At 39.6% G+C, this 17,217-nt stretch overlaps 1 protein-coding gene across 2 annotated transcripts in view; it reads left to right on the forward strand.

Moving 5' to 3' along the window:
- The window catches only part of LOC126460849 (ubiquitin-protein ligase E3B), a 297,274-nt gene that overhangs the window by 225,963 nt on the left and 54,094 nt on the right, over positions 1–17,217 (forward strand). Inside the window, exon 15 of one of the 2 annotated variants that reach the window (XM_050095949.1) lies at positions 1,083–1,205. The exons of the other annotated variant lie outside the window; for it this stretch is intronic. Coding sequence (XP_049951906.1) covers positions 1,083–1,181 — 99 coding nt within the window. The 3' untranslated portion in view covers positions 1,182–1,205. Of the gene's footprint in view, positions 1–1,082; positions 1,206–17,217 lie in introns of those variants that run through there. 2 annotated transcript variants of the gene reach the window in all.

Genomic DNA, 17,217 nt, shown 5'->3' on the forward strand with positions numbered 1-17,217 from the left:
AGGAACATCTTGTTTATGCCGTTTAGGAAGCCCATACATTCTAGGAGGCACTGGGTTCATATTGGTTACCAGTTTTGCTTCAAATTCAGAGAATATGCTTTTGCATGAATTGATTGCCTATTTAACATCCTCTTTGTACAATTTAGTAGGGTCTTTAGGAAGGACTTGGAAGCCTGTGGTATTCAGGAAATCATTAACATTATCCTCATAATCACATTTGTTCAAAAGCACAATACTGTTGTCTTTATCAGATTTTGTGACAATGATACCTTGGTGTTGTAGTTTCTGTTTCAAGGACTTGAGGGTGTGAAAGTCAATAGACCGTGGGATGTTACACACGAATTTGGTTTCGTTCTTTAGTGCATTGTCAACTATATATTTTGCAGTGGTGTCTTTTGTTAGGGCATATTCAATATCAACTTTCATAACATCCAGTTGTTTTTCTGATGGAGGGTGGGGAGGAGCATATTTAAAACCTTTCTCAAGCACTTTTTGTTCGTTTGGAGACAGAACCAAATTCGATAAGTTAATTACGCGTTGCGACAAATTTTGTTTACAGTTTGAGGTTAGAGGTACACTCACCTTCCTACTCACAGATAATTTCTTGTTCTGCTGCAAAAATACATCGTGAATAAGATCACTTACATTTTGATGAACTTCTCGATCGAAAATGTCGAACTCACAGGGGTGTAACTTAGATGTAATTGCCATATGTACCACTTTTAGATGTGTACACACGTTGTTATGAACACAATACCATTTATTGCAACATCAATGGCTTTGTTTGCAGCGGCGGATGTTCCTCTTGACTTTATTGAGACATTTGACCTTACTTCATCCCACGGATGCTAAATGGAAATACATATCCGTGCTTTCTTACGAACATTGTCTGTCCCCCTCGAAGAGGTACCACTGAATACGCGACAATGGGTGTGGTTCCAACATGTTTTCCCAGCTCACTCTTCCCGTGTTGCAATGCCAATACTGAATCAAAAGTTTCCTGAGCGTCAGATAGGATGAAATATTTCAGTATAGCGGCTAGCCACGTCTCTCTGTTTGACTCCTCTTGATTTCTGTTTTAGGAGAGCAGTCTGTCCCGAAGCCCCATCTACACCAGACGATATGTGCCATTGAATCACCACAGTCTGCAGTGGCATATCGTCCGATGTACATTCATGTAAACTGTGACACTATGTTTCATTGAGAAAAGTATTTATTTTGTGGGTGACATGTCATCAGTCAGTCCGAATAAACTCTTTAGTTTAATTAAAGTTTATTTCATCTAATTAAAATTTTGAGTAGTATTTATAGCCACATTTGTGTGGCAGCAAATGGTTTACTTTAAGAAGCATTCAGGCATGTCCAGGCAAAGATAGATCAGGCGAAATTTATTTTTTCAAATCTGATAAAGTTAATACAGTAATTTTGTTCCCTTGAATAGGGCTGTTTCTCATTATGAAGTATAAATGATGGACGTTTTTGTTTCGGCTTTGATAAGTAAGCAGCAACAGGGAGGATTTGAAGGGACAACTGCCTGGGAAAACTTGGGTGTTTTCATAGAAATCTGGAAACATACACACATTTCAAATAGTTTTCCTGAGCTCCATCTGGCATGCTAGAAGTTAATGTATATCAACAAAAATGTTCAATTTTTGAAAATGTAATGTAATTGTATAGATAAAAAATCTCCTCACCATGCAGCAACTTATACACATGTAAAGGTATTTAACTTTGCAAGCTTTCGGAGCCAGTACCTCCTTCTTCTGGCAAAAGTACTGAAGGGGAAGAAAGAAGGGTGAAGGGAAAAGGACTGCTGAGACTTAGTAAATGGAGAGGGTTCGGAAAAGTTTCCTGGAACCACAGGTTATGGGAGATGCACTGGATGGGATGAGAAGGAAAGAAAGATCATTGGAGACTGCACTGGATGACATTTGAATAACCTGAGAACTTGAAGGTGGAAGATAGGGAAATACACAAGACAGATATTACTGCCAAAACATTGTGAATGACTTAGTAAGAGCGGAAAGCTAAGTGCACTGTGTGTGATATAGGTGGGAGGGGCGAGAGGGGGAGCGGGGGCTGGTGACAAACAGGTCAAGAAACAAAAGCTATAGTAAACTAAAAGGGAGTGAAGAAAGGAATAGTTACTTTGAAGAAATGTGGAGACCCGAAGAAATTAATGTAAATTAAGATCAGGCACGTGGGGAGAATGAATCAAGGATGTGTTGTAATACCAGTTCCCACATGCAGATTTCTGAGAAACTGGAGTCTGGGGGAAGGATCCAGGTGGCATGTGTGCTGAAACAGGCACCGAGGTCTCAACTGTCACATTGTGAAGTATGTTCTGCAGTGAGTTATTGTTTGTTGCCAGTATACACCATCTGCCTATGCCCATTCTTCCAAATTGATAACTTCATGGTAGTCATGCAAATGTAGAAGTCCAAATAGTGCTTACATAATTGCTGGTAGATAACATGAGTCATATGGTTTGCAAGTTATGGGAGTGGTGTAGGTGATGGTAGGTCATGTCTTACAGCAAGGATGGGCACAGGTGTAGGAGCCACAGGGTAGATAAATGGGTCCAGAAAGAGTGTAGGGTTTTACGAGGATATTGCAGAGATAGAGAAGATGGTGAAATACTAATCTAGCTGTGGTGGGGAAAATGTTGGATAGAATGGACCTCATTTCAGGGCACGATTTTAGGAAGTCTTAGCCTTGTCAAAGTAATATGTTCGAGACCTGGTTAATTGTTAGTGATAAATGGTGTATTCCTAAGTTATTTTTTTGGGATTAGCAGTACTAGGATTGGTTGTGATGACGCGGGAAATCTGCTTTTGAACTATGCTGGTGGGGTCATTATGTCCAATGAAGGCTGAAGTGAAAATGGTGGTGTATTGCTTTAGGGCATCTGCATCTGAACAAACACATGTGCATCAAATGCCAAGACTGTATGGGAGTGAACATTTGACATGGAAAGGATGGCAACTGTCAAAATGTAAGTACAGTTGCTTTTTAGCTGGTTTATTGTGAACAGACGTGTGCAGCTGAGCTTTGGGGATGGTGAGGTCAACAGCAAGGAAAGTGACGTGGGATTCAGAATAAAACCATGTGAAATTTAAATGGGAGAAGCTATTCAGAGATTCCAGGAATTCTAACAAGTCAGCCTCCCCATGCGTCCATGTGGCAAAGATGTCATCAATGTATGTAACCCAAACAAGTGGCTGAAGGCTTACGGATCCCAGGAGAGCCCCCTCCAAAAGGCTAGCATAATGAGGAACCATCCTGGTGCCTATGGCTGTACCCTTGATCTGTTCGTCTGTCTGCTCCACGATGGTAAAGTAGTTGTTGGTATGTATAGAGCTGAGTAAGGTGAGCAGGAGGTATGTCACAGGTTTGGAATCAGAGGGTCACAGACAGACCATGTGTGGGGGGATTTTGGCATAGATGGGGTAGACTCTTTAGAGCCTTAGAAGCTCTTAAATAATGAAGACACACTTAACTCTTTAGTAACCTGACTTCAAAATGTTTTTGAGGGAAATAAAGGATACATCAGTGAAATAATGTATGATGTGCTAAGTGATCCACATAAATTATAATAAAAGAACGTGGTGGGTCACAATAGGAAACATTATCAATGCTTGATAGAAATACAGATGAAAATAGTTATTGACACTACAGGGCAACAATAGCAAGCAGGACAAAGAATACATACAGAGAGGAAAAAAGGTGTTGATATCATAATAGAAAAAAATTAGCGGAAAAGTATTAACGAACCTCTTCATTGCTGGTCAATAAAGTTGTTGAAGATGCTAATCAGTACTGTCTGACAAAAATAAGGCATACAAAGAATGTGGACTCATGAGGGATTGGATATTAAGCGGGTAGACAGATCCTGGAATGACTGATGTATACCGTTGGTCTGGTCCATTCTTTACTTTTACGAAATAGTTGAGGGCCACTTTCATGTACAAATAACAGTAGCTTGTGCGGTACTTACCCAAAAATGTGGTGGTTCAGCTATGATGCAACAAAAAAGTAGGAGTTAGCAGAGCATTTGATCACACGAAATAAGAGGACATTGTACATAACTAGAAAAGAAATAGTTGAGGGCCACTTTCATGTACAAATAACAGTAGCTTGTGCGGTACTTACCCAAAAATGTGGTGGTTCAGCTGTGATGCAACAAAAAAGTAGGAGTTAGCAGAGCATTTGATCACACGAAATAAGAGGACATTGTACATAACTAGAAAAGATAATTAAGGAGATTTATATATCCTAAAATGTAACTACAAATTTTGAGATGTACTCAGTTGTTAATGAAACAAAAAATAGAACTAACTAATGTTCTTGTTAAAAACCTTTGTGTGTTATATGCAGATAAAAGGAAATGTGTAGCTTGCTCTAAAAGAATAAATGTGTAAAGTCTTTTATATATATGAGGGGGGATCAAATATAACCAGGATTTTTGTTCCTGAACATCAACAGTTGGTAGGACTGGCTCCACGCTTCTGCGAGGTTTAGGCGGGGCCGTTAGAACTGAAGAGAGCATGCTATTAGATATTTCCCACCATTTCATCAGTAACGCTCATGATATCTGAGCAACAGGTGCACCCCTCCATTGCACAGTGCATAAATATCAAATTTCTTGCTCATGAAGGAGTTCCAGTGGCAGAAATGTGCCAGAGATTGACTGCACAGTTCGCTGATAAAACATTATCAAGGACGCGTGTGTTTTCCTGGCATAAGAAGTTCAAGGAAGGACAAGAATGTATGGAAAATCAGCAACACAATCGCCGTCCTTGGACAAGCATTACAGACAAAAACATTCGTGCAGTTAAAGACATTACTGACGGCAGTCGACAGGCGATAGTATCAGAAATTGCACAAAAAGTCATCACAAATGACCTACAAATCCATAAAGTGTGTTTCAGATGAGTCCCTAAACTTTTGACTGAAAATCTGAAGTTGAGATGTTTGGAGGTCTGTCAGAGGCTTACAGCTAGGTTTGCGGAAGAAGGTGATGCATTTTTGAGTCAGATCATCACCTGCAATGAAACATGGGTTCACCACTGCACTCCAGAATCCAAACAAGCCAGTACAGAGTGGTGGAGGAAAGGGGAGGCAGCACCAGTGAAAATCAAGACTCGACTGTATGCTGACAAGGTTCTTTCAACCATTTTTTTTTTCAATCAGCGAGGCAGTTTGGTGATTGATTTTTTGCATGAGTGATGCACAATCAATGCTGCTTACTACTGCGAACTGTTGAACAAGGTGAGAGTTGCATATCGCCGGAAAAGACAAGACCAATTGATTCGACAGGTCATCCTCCTCCACAACAATGCCCAACCCCATACTGTAGCTCTGTCTCCAAGCTACAGGAAATGCACTGGACTACTCTTGATCATCCTCCTTACAGCCTGGACTTATCTCCCTGCAATTTCCATTTATTCGGACCGCTTAAAGAAGCTCTAGGATAGCGACGATTTGAAGATGACAAGAGTGTGGAAGACTTTGTGCGCGACTGACTGGTGACGTGACTCAGTTCTTTTTATGATGAGGGCGTCAAATAGCTGCCCATATGCTGGGACAAATGCATTTCCAAAGCAGGAGACTGTGGCAGGCGGGTGGGGGTCAAATATCAACAGACCTACAGTTCCTGCAGAGGGGACGTACAAGGAAAGATGGAGCCACAGTGCCGTGGAATCCAAGAGAATGCCGACTACTTGCTGGGCATACGGGATGCAGTGTGTGGACCTAGAAGACGCACACAGAATGAGTAGGATAATAGAATCTCTTAGGGAAAAAACAAATGACATTTTAGATTGTAATGTAAGAAAGATATTGTATTACTGTTAGATCGATGGTGCTCTTGTTTGAGTTCTCATAGAGAAGGAATGTATTATCATCATGTTAATGGATTGAATTTGTAAATGCAGCTATGCAATAAACATCTGAAAATGAATCATTGAAAGTAAAAATAAGTGTTCACTCATTATTTGATAATTTCATATAAGTTGTTAGAAAGCTTTAGCAATTTCCTGCAGCAGAAAAGGCATTTCGAAAAAGTCCCCACAGGTGAGGCGCAGCACAGCTGGTTCACAAAATTCTACACGGCAACCGGAATTACATACGAACCAAATTCATCAAAAGAGAGGTAATCCTTCAACAGAACATTGTGATGCACAGTACAGAATGCAAGGGAAATAGTACCGGGTGATACCATACTAAACTGAATCAACTAAGACGACCAGAACCCAAACGGATATATTATAGTTTTTCGTCGTACCTTCACATATCTGCTCCTCAACTTTCCTTGGTTGGTATCATCCACCAAGCCAACTTCAACCTGCAACAAGATGCTAGACTTCACGTCAAAACACTATCCCACCTTCTCCTTCGCTATCTCAAATGTTGTGTTTCCCTTCCTCTCCCTCAGCACTCCCTAAGCAACTACACCATCAACCACCACTCCTCTCCTACAAACTAATCTTGGCCAACCTTCTTAGCAGCCCCCCAGCCTTCACTGTTGGCCTCCTACGCCAATGATAATGCATGATCTCAAGGACCAGTCACAACACACTGTGTTCTCAAACTCTCAAGGAACTCTCCCTTCCTGAATTATCTGTGTTATCCAAGGGTCTCTCTTTCAGCCCTAAGCCTGCATTTAATCATGCTGCTTTGGTGAAGGACCTACTTTCCTTCACACATAATGTCAACTGGAAATACCATTTTGCAACCCATTCCCAAAAGCTTTCCAACAGTTAACTTGACATTTAATTTTGCGTTGAACAGTTCTGACCATGATCCCAACTTGATCTACCACCACTATCTCAGAATCACCCCTTACAAGCCTTACAAGACTTTCTCACATCCAACATTGCTTCACAAACTTTCCTCAGGTCCCTACAATATGCCCCTGACCTGTCCTCTGCAGAACTCCAGGCTCTTTGTTTTCTAAAAGCTAATCCCTCCATCATTATCCTCCCAGCGGATAAGAGATCGACCATTGTAGCACTTGATTGTTGGGAGTAAGTAAGTGTGAGTCTACATCAGCTGTCTGACACCTCTGCATACAACTACTGCCATCAAGATCCCATTCCTATGAATCAAACTGGCCAGCAGTCCCTTAGTCGATCATTATCTCCTTTCTATATTAAACACGCCAAACATTTCGTAGATCATCTGAAATTTGTGCCCGTCCCACTCCCTGACACATCTTGCTTGTCACCATTGATGCGACCCCATATATTCTTATTGAAAATTTTGAGTTGTACTTTGTCGAACTTATGTCTAACGTTACGAAAATACTGCTTACACTCACTATCTACTACTTGATGTACTTTATAAGGTAAGTTTCCTGTGAGACTGTTAACCTTTGTGTCAATATCTGTTAACTTTGTTGCCTGCTATGTTATTTGAGCTGTGAAGTCCTCTTTTATTGCTTTAGTTACCTTACTATAATAATTGCTTGTATGATATCCTTTTTTTCATTAAACTTACCAGCTACAATATCTTCCTCTGAGCTCTGTAAGTTCAAAGACAGTGTTTCAAAATTTGTGCTCAAAGTCTCACATTTAGTGTTTAAATTAGAGATGGGCAAAACTGTTCTTTTCAGAGATTGGATCAGAACTGTTCACTCCCTGAAATGAATTAGCTCTTTTTCATGACTCACCACTCATTTACAATAGAAAATAAATGGAAGGCACATTGTCCTTTAAACTTGGTTTATTCCAGTACTACACCTGTATTTTGATCTTATTTGATCCTATTTTTAAGTAACACAGATAATGAGTAAGAATTTTGTATTGTTTATTGAAATTTCCACGATATGACAAAGTTTTTGATTATTGATTTATTTTGCACTATCGTGGTTTTTTGGGTGATCGGAAAATGTTGTAACTTGAGATTTACATTAACAATATATTTGGCTATAATGTATTAAAATTTCATTAACCTCATACAAATTCATCGCAAGCCATATATTTTTAAAGTGAACGTTTCCTTCTGAAGACGCCTAAAATCGCAAAATCCGTACCAGAATAAGAAAAAAAAATATATAAATTTGACTGTAAAACGAAAGTGCTGCATATAGCCTTACGCAGAATAAAACAAGGAAAATATTGGTCTATCACATTTTGCGATACGTTTATCGGTTCCCTCGTAATTAAAGCGTAAATTCGAGTGTCCATAATAAAAATCCTATAGTAAGAGGAGTCATCAGGAACCTAATCTAATCAGTTTAAACAAATAAAAATAAAATAAAAACAATTGATGTATACATAACATAATAATGTAATATACATAGAGGTATTACTACGAAGAACAATATCCAGTAGGGACGAACTCCGATGCAGAGGCGCTGAGTCGAGCGGGTCGAGCCGCGAGCTGTATTACTGTGTGAGCTGCGACCGCAGAGACCAGAGTGACACCTGAGTCGCTTTGCTCAACGCTCTGACTAGAGTCGAGACGGTGGGGTGAGCGTTGAGCGGGCGAGTTCCGAGGGTGGGGGGAGCGGTGAACTCACCCGCTCCGAAACAAATCGTCCGTTCCCTTGCGAGCAGGTTGTTGCAAGTAGTTCCTATGTTATCCGCTAGGTGGCTCTCTGTCCTGTTGCTCGCATCAACTGCCCAGAGGGCAGGACGTGCGACTGAAACGATCGCCGACAGAGTGCGATGCGAAGTTAAGCTGCGCCAGACACTGCGCGCGGCAGACGACGCACATGGACGGCACGGCATATGTGAAACACAAAATCCAATGGGGCACTGCACAATGCAGGCAGCCAAGGTAGAAGCAGGGCAGAGGCCGGCGCTGGCTGTGTTGTGTGGCGTGCACTGTGCTCTGACCAGCAGAGGCGCTGCTGATATGCTCTCTCTCTCTCTCTCTCTCTCTCTCTCTCTCTCTCTCTCTCTCTCTCTGCCGTGGGAAACGTTTGGAGCTACCGTTCTTTTTTTCTGAATCACTTATTGTTCACTCCTTTGAAAGATTCAACTCTATGAATTAGTTCAAGAGCGCATCCCCCATCTCTAGTTTAAATTGGAAATGAACCCTCATAGGGGTGTAACACGCCTGTACCGAATTTTCCAAAGCATCTTCTATGCTGTAGAAAATTGCTAAATCTTTCCGACCAAGGAATTATGCCAATTTATCAAATGACAATAACACACATTTTCACTTTCAACCATCCATTCCCAGATGTTTATCCCATAACTGCATTTACAATTAAATCCATTAAAATGGCACTAGTACATTCTTTCTCTATGAGAACTCAAACAAGAGTGCTGCTTATCAAACAGTGATACAAAATCTTTCTTACACTACAGTCAAAAAGCATCTTTTTTTTTCCTTCTAAGAGATTCCATAATCCCATTTATAATGTGCATGTCTTCTGGTCCATGGACTGCATACCAGATGCCCAGGAAGTAAACAGCATTCGTCTGGCTTCCGTGCACTGTGGCTACCTCTTCCTCGTATGCCCTCTTTGCAGGTACAGATACGGTAGGTGTATTGGTGTTTGACCTTACTTAATCACTGCGAACATCTTTAGCTAATGCAACAATTCTTCATATAGTGGAACAGGACTTGATCCAGAATGTCCTGTTACAGTGTGCAGGTCGCTATTATTAACCTGTGTACAATGTTTGGCAGTAATATCTGTCATGTGTATTACCCCATCCTCCACTTTTAAGCTTTCATGTTTTGAAATCTTGTCTGGTGTGTGTATTCTCCTGCCACTGCTCAGTGAGAAGCTAGCATATGCCATAGTTCGTTATACAAGAATCATAGCTGACTTCTTGTCTACGTGGCATATGAAATGGGGTTTCATCTGAGTAGCATAGGCCTGTCTCGGTGCCTATAACAATGGAGCCTCGCACGAGACCTCTGATTTGCGGTGTTCGCACCACCGTGGCTGATTCTGGTTGCATTGCTATCCAGTTTTAGTTTATTTGTCAGATTTATTTGCAAAGAGTTTTAGTCTCAATATTAGCAAGCATTATGTCACTGTAATCACCTTTTCAAGTGCTTTCAGGTCCTGTTAAAAAAGTGTAGTATATAATTTTGTCAAAAAACGATACATGCTTCAATACCTCGATCTATACTATAGATAAGGCAATTTATCAAATCCATAAGTATTTGCCCATCAGCATACCATCATGTGCCAAAAACTTTGTTTTGTTATCTAGAACTGTTCATGAAATAAAAGGGGTGTTACATCTTATGTGACACATCCTTTATATAACAATAGTTAAACCGGGTGCTTCCCATGTCAAGCCTCTGGACTCTGTCACTATTGCTGTTTTTATTCATTTAGACTAAAAAATTGAAAATTAATGAATTTATGCCAATTATAGCCTCACATTGGATACTTGTCCATACTGCAAGTATATTAACAACTTGTACAAATCTGAAACACTGTTGCTTCAAATTTCAACAGATTTCTATCGTGCAAAAATTACTCTGTCTGCTTACAGTACACCTGTATTGTTACAATGTATTTTCTTCAGAAGTCTTCACATCTCCAGATCAGGATAATAATCTGTGGAATACTTATTGCAGCATCTAACTAAATCACTGTGACAGCCACCCTGTGCTGAAAACAAACATTGTCCATCAGCGTGGCTCTCCACATGCATAATAAAATAAAACATTCAACATGTGGATACCTGTATATTAGCTATATTACTTTAAGTTACTATCTTCTTAATCTCAGCATCTCCGCTATATGGTGAGCAGCAACTTTTCTTCTCATAAAACTGTTTAGGATTGTGCAATATTTTTAAAGCATTGATAATAATAGATCACTCACTAAAAATATTTGAAGAATACCTTCAATGTACTTTTTAACCACATTGTACAATTTACAAACATACACAAGTGTTTGATCTCCATGCCCTGTTCCATTACTGTTACAAATTTACGGGGCGGTTTTGTGGACATAGTAACAGTACTATGAAAAGGAAAGTTGCTGCTCACCATATAGTGGAGATGCTGAGTCACAGATAGGCATAACAAAAAGACTGTCACAAAATAAAGGTTTTGGCCATAACAGGCTTTGTCAAAAATAGACTGCACACACACACACACACACACACACACACACACACACACACACACACACACACGCTCTCATGCAAACGCAACTCACACATGACTGCAACCTTAGGCAACTGAAACCACACTGCGAGCAGCAGCACCAGTGCATGATGTGGTTGGTGACTGGGTGGGGGTAAGGAGGAGGCTGGGTGAGGAGGAGGAGGAGGTATAGTATGGTAGGGGTGGCAGACAGTGAAGCACTGCAGGTTAGGAGGAGGGCAGGAGAGGGGGGGGGGGGGGGGGGAGTAGAAGGGGCTGGATGGGTGAGGACAGTGTAGCGAAAGTTGAGGCCAGGAGGGTTACAGGGATGTAGGATGTACTGCAAGGAATGTTCTCACCTGCGCAATTCAGAAAAGCTGGTGTTGGTGGAAGGATCCATATGGCACAGGCTGCGAAGCAGTCATTGAAATGAAGGATGTAATGTTTGGCAGTGTGTTCAGCAACAGGGTGGTCTACTTGTTTCTTGGCCATGGTTTGTTGGTGGCCATTAATGCCAACAGACAGCTTGTTGGTTGTCATGCCCACATAGAATGCAGCACAGTGATTGCAGCTCAGCTTGTAGATCACATGACTGGTTTCACACATAGCCCTGCCTTTGATGGGATGGATAGGTGATGTTTGCAACCGGGCTGGAGTAGGTGGTGGTGGTAGAATGTATATGACAAGCCTTGCATCTAGGTCTATTACATGTTCCTTCTTATCAAGTCCTGTCCTTTTTCTCTCTCATACCCACTACACACACGCATGAAATTATTTTTCATCTTAATACTATTATTAATAACATATTCTTCATAACATATAAAAATGTAAGGAAAATATTTACAAATCTTAAATCAATTCTTCATTCCCCCAACACACAATAGCATTCATGATATGCCTTTGTATTATTCATAAGGCTTCATTCCATTAGTAGTGACTCAGTATCAAATTCTTTCTTTCTTTTTCTTTCTTGCAGTTTATTTCAATGCTATTGTCCTTTTTTTCTTACTGAAAGTATTTCTTAATTTCTTTGTGGTGAAACAGACCCTTTATGGTATCTGAGTCACAATCAGCTAAGATGGAACTTCCTTCATGTGGTATTTGAATTATCTTGTAAGGCCCTATATACAAATACTGCCACTTTTGTTAAGTTTCTTCTTGCTGGATAGTTTTGAATGATTTCTTAATAGTATTTTCTCACCAACTGTATATGTGATTACTTTCTTTACACTTTTCTCAAACTTTTTGCAGAATATCCCCTTGTGTACGATCATCTTCATGAATTCTGGGCCAATTCCCTAACCAATTTTGAAATTCGTTTTTCCGCGCATTATCTGATTCGTTGAATATCCAGTAGAACCATGTGGTAGATCATTGTAGATCCTCTCGAATTCTGGCAACCAATCAATCCATTTGTATTGCCACTGTGCTGTATCTGCTCGTAGAAAGCAATTTCATTCCCTAAACAGTCTCCCTATTGGATTCCCACAAGGATAAAACCAGGATATGTATATATGTTTGATATTATGTTTTGTTCATAGTCCTTTAACACAATCCACTAGTAAAATATGCTGCATTGTCAGTCAGAATCACTTTTGGTTTCCCATAATCAGTAATGTAACTGATGATTAATCTCCTTAACATTGGTCGGACATGTAGACTCCACAACGGATATAATTTGACATATTTTGAAAAAAATGTCGTAACAAGCCAGTATATACTTAAATCTTTCTCGTGCAGTCGGACATGGACCACTCACATCGCAAGCTATTAGTGTTGAAGGTTGGTGAGGAATTATAGGATGTAGTTAGGTTGTTCGACAATAATTTATGGAATTGGTCTGTTGGGATATTTTGTATTTCTTTAGAATATTATACACTAGTAATTCTAGGTTCGGATTATTGCAGTATTCACCCGACTTGGCTTTACATTTAGAAGGCCAAAAATGTCCCCACTTCAAATGAGTATATCAAAGTAATGGCTCTATATATCCCTGTGGGACACAAAGTTTCCAGTTGGTATTGGTAGATTCTTTCCTAAATAATGCCTCAGATTGTACAGTATATTGATATTTAGTATCAGCAGGATTTTTGTGCTTAATCTTGTCCCTAATAGACTTCCAATGTAGGTCTTCTTCTTGCAACTGTGGCAGCTTTTGACACAGCTCTGAAACTTGTTCTTTGTAATAATTAGTGATATGTCCATTTCTTTAAAATTTAAAGATAGTTCATTCTTCATTCGTTCTCCCTTTTGGTAGTCGAGATAAAGCATCAAAAATTACATTGTCTTTTCCCCTTATGTATTGCACCAAAATGTTGTATTCTTGTAACAACAGGGCCCACCGGGTTAACCGTGAATGAAACATTCGACCTGTCAAGATAAATGATAAAGCCTTATGATCACAGTATATTGTAGTCCTCTTGCCATAAACATTATATCTAAACTTCTTGAGTGCCCAAATGACAGCTAAAACCTCTAATTCAGTGGTACAATATGCTCTCTCACATTTAGACAGTGTTCTGCTTGCAAACCCTATAATTTTGATGGTGTTCAGGTCACACAGATCATCTATTTGAAATAATGTGAAACCTAAACCTGTTTCTGAAGCATATGTTACAATACAAAAGTCTTGTTCAAGATTCGTATGGTGCAGAAATAGTGCATTAATCAAAGCATGCTGGATTTTATCAAATGCTTGGCTCCATTCTTGGGTCTATTTCCAAGTAATGTTCTTTCGCAATAGTTGTAGTAAACAGATTGGCTAATTATTTGGTCATGTAGAAATGGACAGAAGAATGAACCAAGCCGAAAAAAAATTTTAATTCTTTTTTATTCCGAGGGTACAGGCACTTTTTGATAACATTCATCTTCTTGGGGTCGGAAATAATTTCGTTCGGCATAATTATGTGCCCGAGAAACTTTATTTGATTCTTGGCAAATTTTGACTTCATCAGATTCACTGTCACTCTGTACTCTGAGAATTTCATTAATACCATACTTTCTCTAACAAATCGAGATGCTCCTCCCATGTTGTAGTCGTGACCAAAAGGTCATCTACATACAAAGTAACTTTGTCAAGGAGATCTCACCTAAGTATGGTATCTAATGTGGAAATAAACACTGCTCCACTGATGTTTAAACTGAATGGCATAACCATGAATTGATAGCTTCTCCCAAGAAAGATAAAAGCAGTGTACTTCCGTGATTCAGGCGATATTCTTGTCTGCCAATAGGAACTCCTCATATCCAGGAATGTCAAAAAGCGGGCACCATTTAACTTCTGAATAAGTTCTAAATTCTCGGGTCTCGTTTGTATTGGAATAATAATTTTGTTAATTTCCCTAGTGTCAAGAACTAGTCTTACATCACCATTCGATTTTATGACAGCCAACAGAGGGCTTGAATATTGAGAATTAGAGGGTTATGTTATTTCCCACTCTAACATCTTAGTGATTTCTTTGTTCACTGCCTCTCTCTTAGACCACAGAATAGAGTATGAAGTGTGACAAAAGGCTTCATGAGGATAGGTTTGAATATTAAACTCGAGCCCTTTGGTGATTGCATAATTAGTTAACAAACATAGTAAGTCTCCACTCTGATGTAACGTCAGACATTCGGATTCAAAGACTTTGTCTCGTATTGTGTCTTGATCTATCTCTTCTGCAGAAGATTCGATAAAATAAATTCAATTTGCTGAATCGCATTTAACACCAATATAGCTAACCATTAGCTTTATAGAACTTTACTCTGGGACTACTTGCCCTTCATCATAGAAATTGTCACAAGCTTGCTTCCAGAGTTCAAAGTACACATCTCTTCTTTCAAATTAATTACTGCTCTGACTCTACACAAAAAAATCAAGACCCCAAAGCAGGGTACGTCCATTTTCGAAACAATCAGGAAGGTACTGTCTATAGTAGCGTCCCTCCCTCCCCCCCCCCTCTCCGCCCCCCCCCCCCCCCCCCCCCCCCCCGCCACCCCTATTCTCCGTATAATGTCGATTTGTGCCTATTTTGAGATTATCTGTGCTTTCGCATCAAATGCACTGGATAAAGTGCATCCATTAACAGGAAACGTAAATACTCTCCCTCCTCTCCTGATCTGTTTATAACAATCTTGTGTCATTACACTAATGTTTGCATCTGTGTTGATCAAGATCTCAAAATTGATACCATTTACTATTGCTTGCATGACAGCTTGTAAAATTCATCCACCTTTATTCGAAATATTTGGCACTTCTTCACTGCACTCTTCCCTTAAGTCCAAATCATTATTATATCTCAATACATCTACTGAAAAATGATACCTGCCCTCCTTTCCATCCGCGGTCATCCTACGAAGGCTTTTGGAGACCATTTTTAGTTTAACCTTTCGGTGGATGTCTTCATCAGTGATTCATGAACTTCCACTATATGAATATTATGTTCAGAATTCAGTATTGGTTTGTCACTCAGTGATATTGGCCCTTGCAGTTGTGATGCTGGGGCAGTACCTTGCAAATAATCTACCCACAGTCGTATCCTATCAGGGTCTTCTTCCGGATATCTATCATGTCTGTGTTTCCAATTACGCTTTCCCGTATTGGCATAAATTACGCAATTACCATTTTTCCCATTGGTTTTCTTAGTACAATTAGCATCGCGTTTATATTGATCTCTTTCATAGTGCGTCGTTTGATTTCCTTCTGTTAGTGTAGGTTGAGCGTTCCTATCTCTGTTGTCATCATTACGACCACCACAACGATTATTAATACTAGCATCATTACACTGTGTAATAGACCATTGATTATTATTCCAACTTCTGGCATCTTCCACAATCAGATTAATAGAATCAACTACAGACAGAAACTGTTCCAAATCACAATCAGGTACATGTGGGAGTGAACTTCGCTTACTGTTATAATATTCGAGTTGGTACACTTCCTTATGCAATCGTACCTGTTTGCTCTTAGACCAGTATTTTGGCAGAAAAAGCTGCTCAGATTCTGCACAAGTACTACAGTTCTCGCTTGCTTCTGCAGGCCTCAGAGCTGCTTCACCTGTAATTTTGGATACGATGAACTGAAGCTTATCTTGTTCTGACCAATTACGTGGAAAACTACGCTTGAAGTAAATTATGAAAATTTTGGGATGGATGTTCTCCTTCTCTGACAAAAATGTCAGAAATTGCCTGCTTTTAAACATGCTAGTTTCAACTTTTAGAGACGATAGATACCCTCTCTGTACAAACAGATCATGTTCATTCTGGTAACGTTCATAAGATTATCAGGTACCATGGTACTGTAGTTACACGTACTCTCACTATGGGGTCGACTGTTTTTCGGTTTGTCCATTGAATGATTATTGTCAGTCAAAACATTTTGTGATGACCTCCGACCTAAACTAGACATTTTAAAATTTGTGACCCTATGCCCTGTCAGCAGTTCTTCAATTAACCTTTCCTTAATTGCCTGAAATTCATCAGTAAACAAATTAACAAGTTCTTTCGTGTTCCGACTGTTTCCTCTTGATAAGTTCGGATCGTTTCACTTGGAGAGCATTATTAAATTTCTCCTCAACCTCCTTATTCTTAACCTCAATCCATTCATTAAGATCTTCCGCCAATTTTGAAGTTTGTTCCTTTAAATATTTATCAATATCTTTACACATATCCTTTTCGAAATCTGTCATTTTTCGGACAGATCCTCGATCTGCACACTGGTTTTCAGACAACTACTTTCGCAACTAAATCGGTATGCCATTGTGAGATAATATCATATTTACTGTCTACTTCATTTATTTTTCCTTTAAGTTCAGAATGTAAATCATTAATATCCTTAGATACTTTTGTTTCAAATTCTTCGAACTTAGTATTTAATTGTTCTTCCCAGCCAAGTTGTAATTTCTCAAATTTCTCATTTAGGGAACCCATTTCCATTTTCAATGAACCCATGTCTGTGTTGAGTGAATGTATGTCCGTTTTCAGTGAACTCATATCTGTGTTCAGTGAAGGCACGTTTGTGTTTAATGCCACCATCAAATCCAATATCTTGGCGTCCCTGTCCGTTACCACGCTAGTGGACATCTCTACTTCACTTGGGCCACCGGCTGTTGCACCTGTCTCCCTATCTGTTTCAGTATCATGCACATCACTTTCACCCAAACCTGG

Source organism: Schistocerca serialis, chromosome 1 (genome assembly GCF_023864345.2).
Source record: "Schistocerca serialis cubense isolate TAMUIC-IGC-003099 chromosome 1, iqSchSeri2.2, whole genome shotgun sequence".
In the NCBI taxonomy this organism is placed as follows: Eukaryota; Metazoa; Arthropoda; class Insecta; order Orthoptera; family Acrididae; genus Schistocerca; species Schistocerca serialis.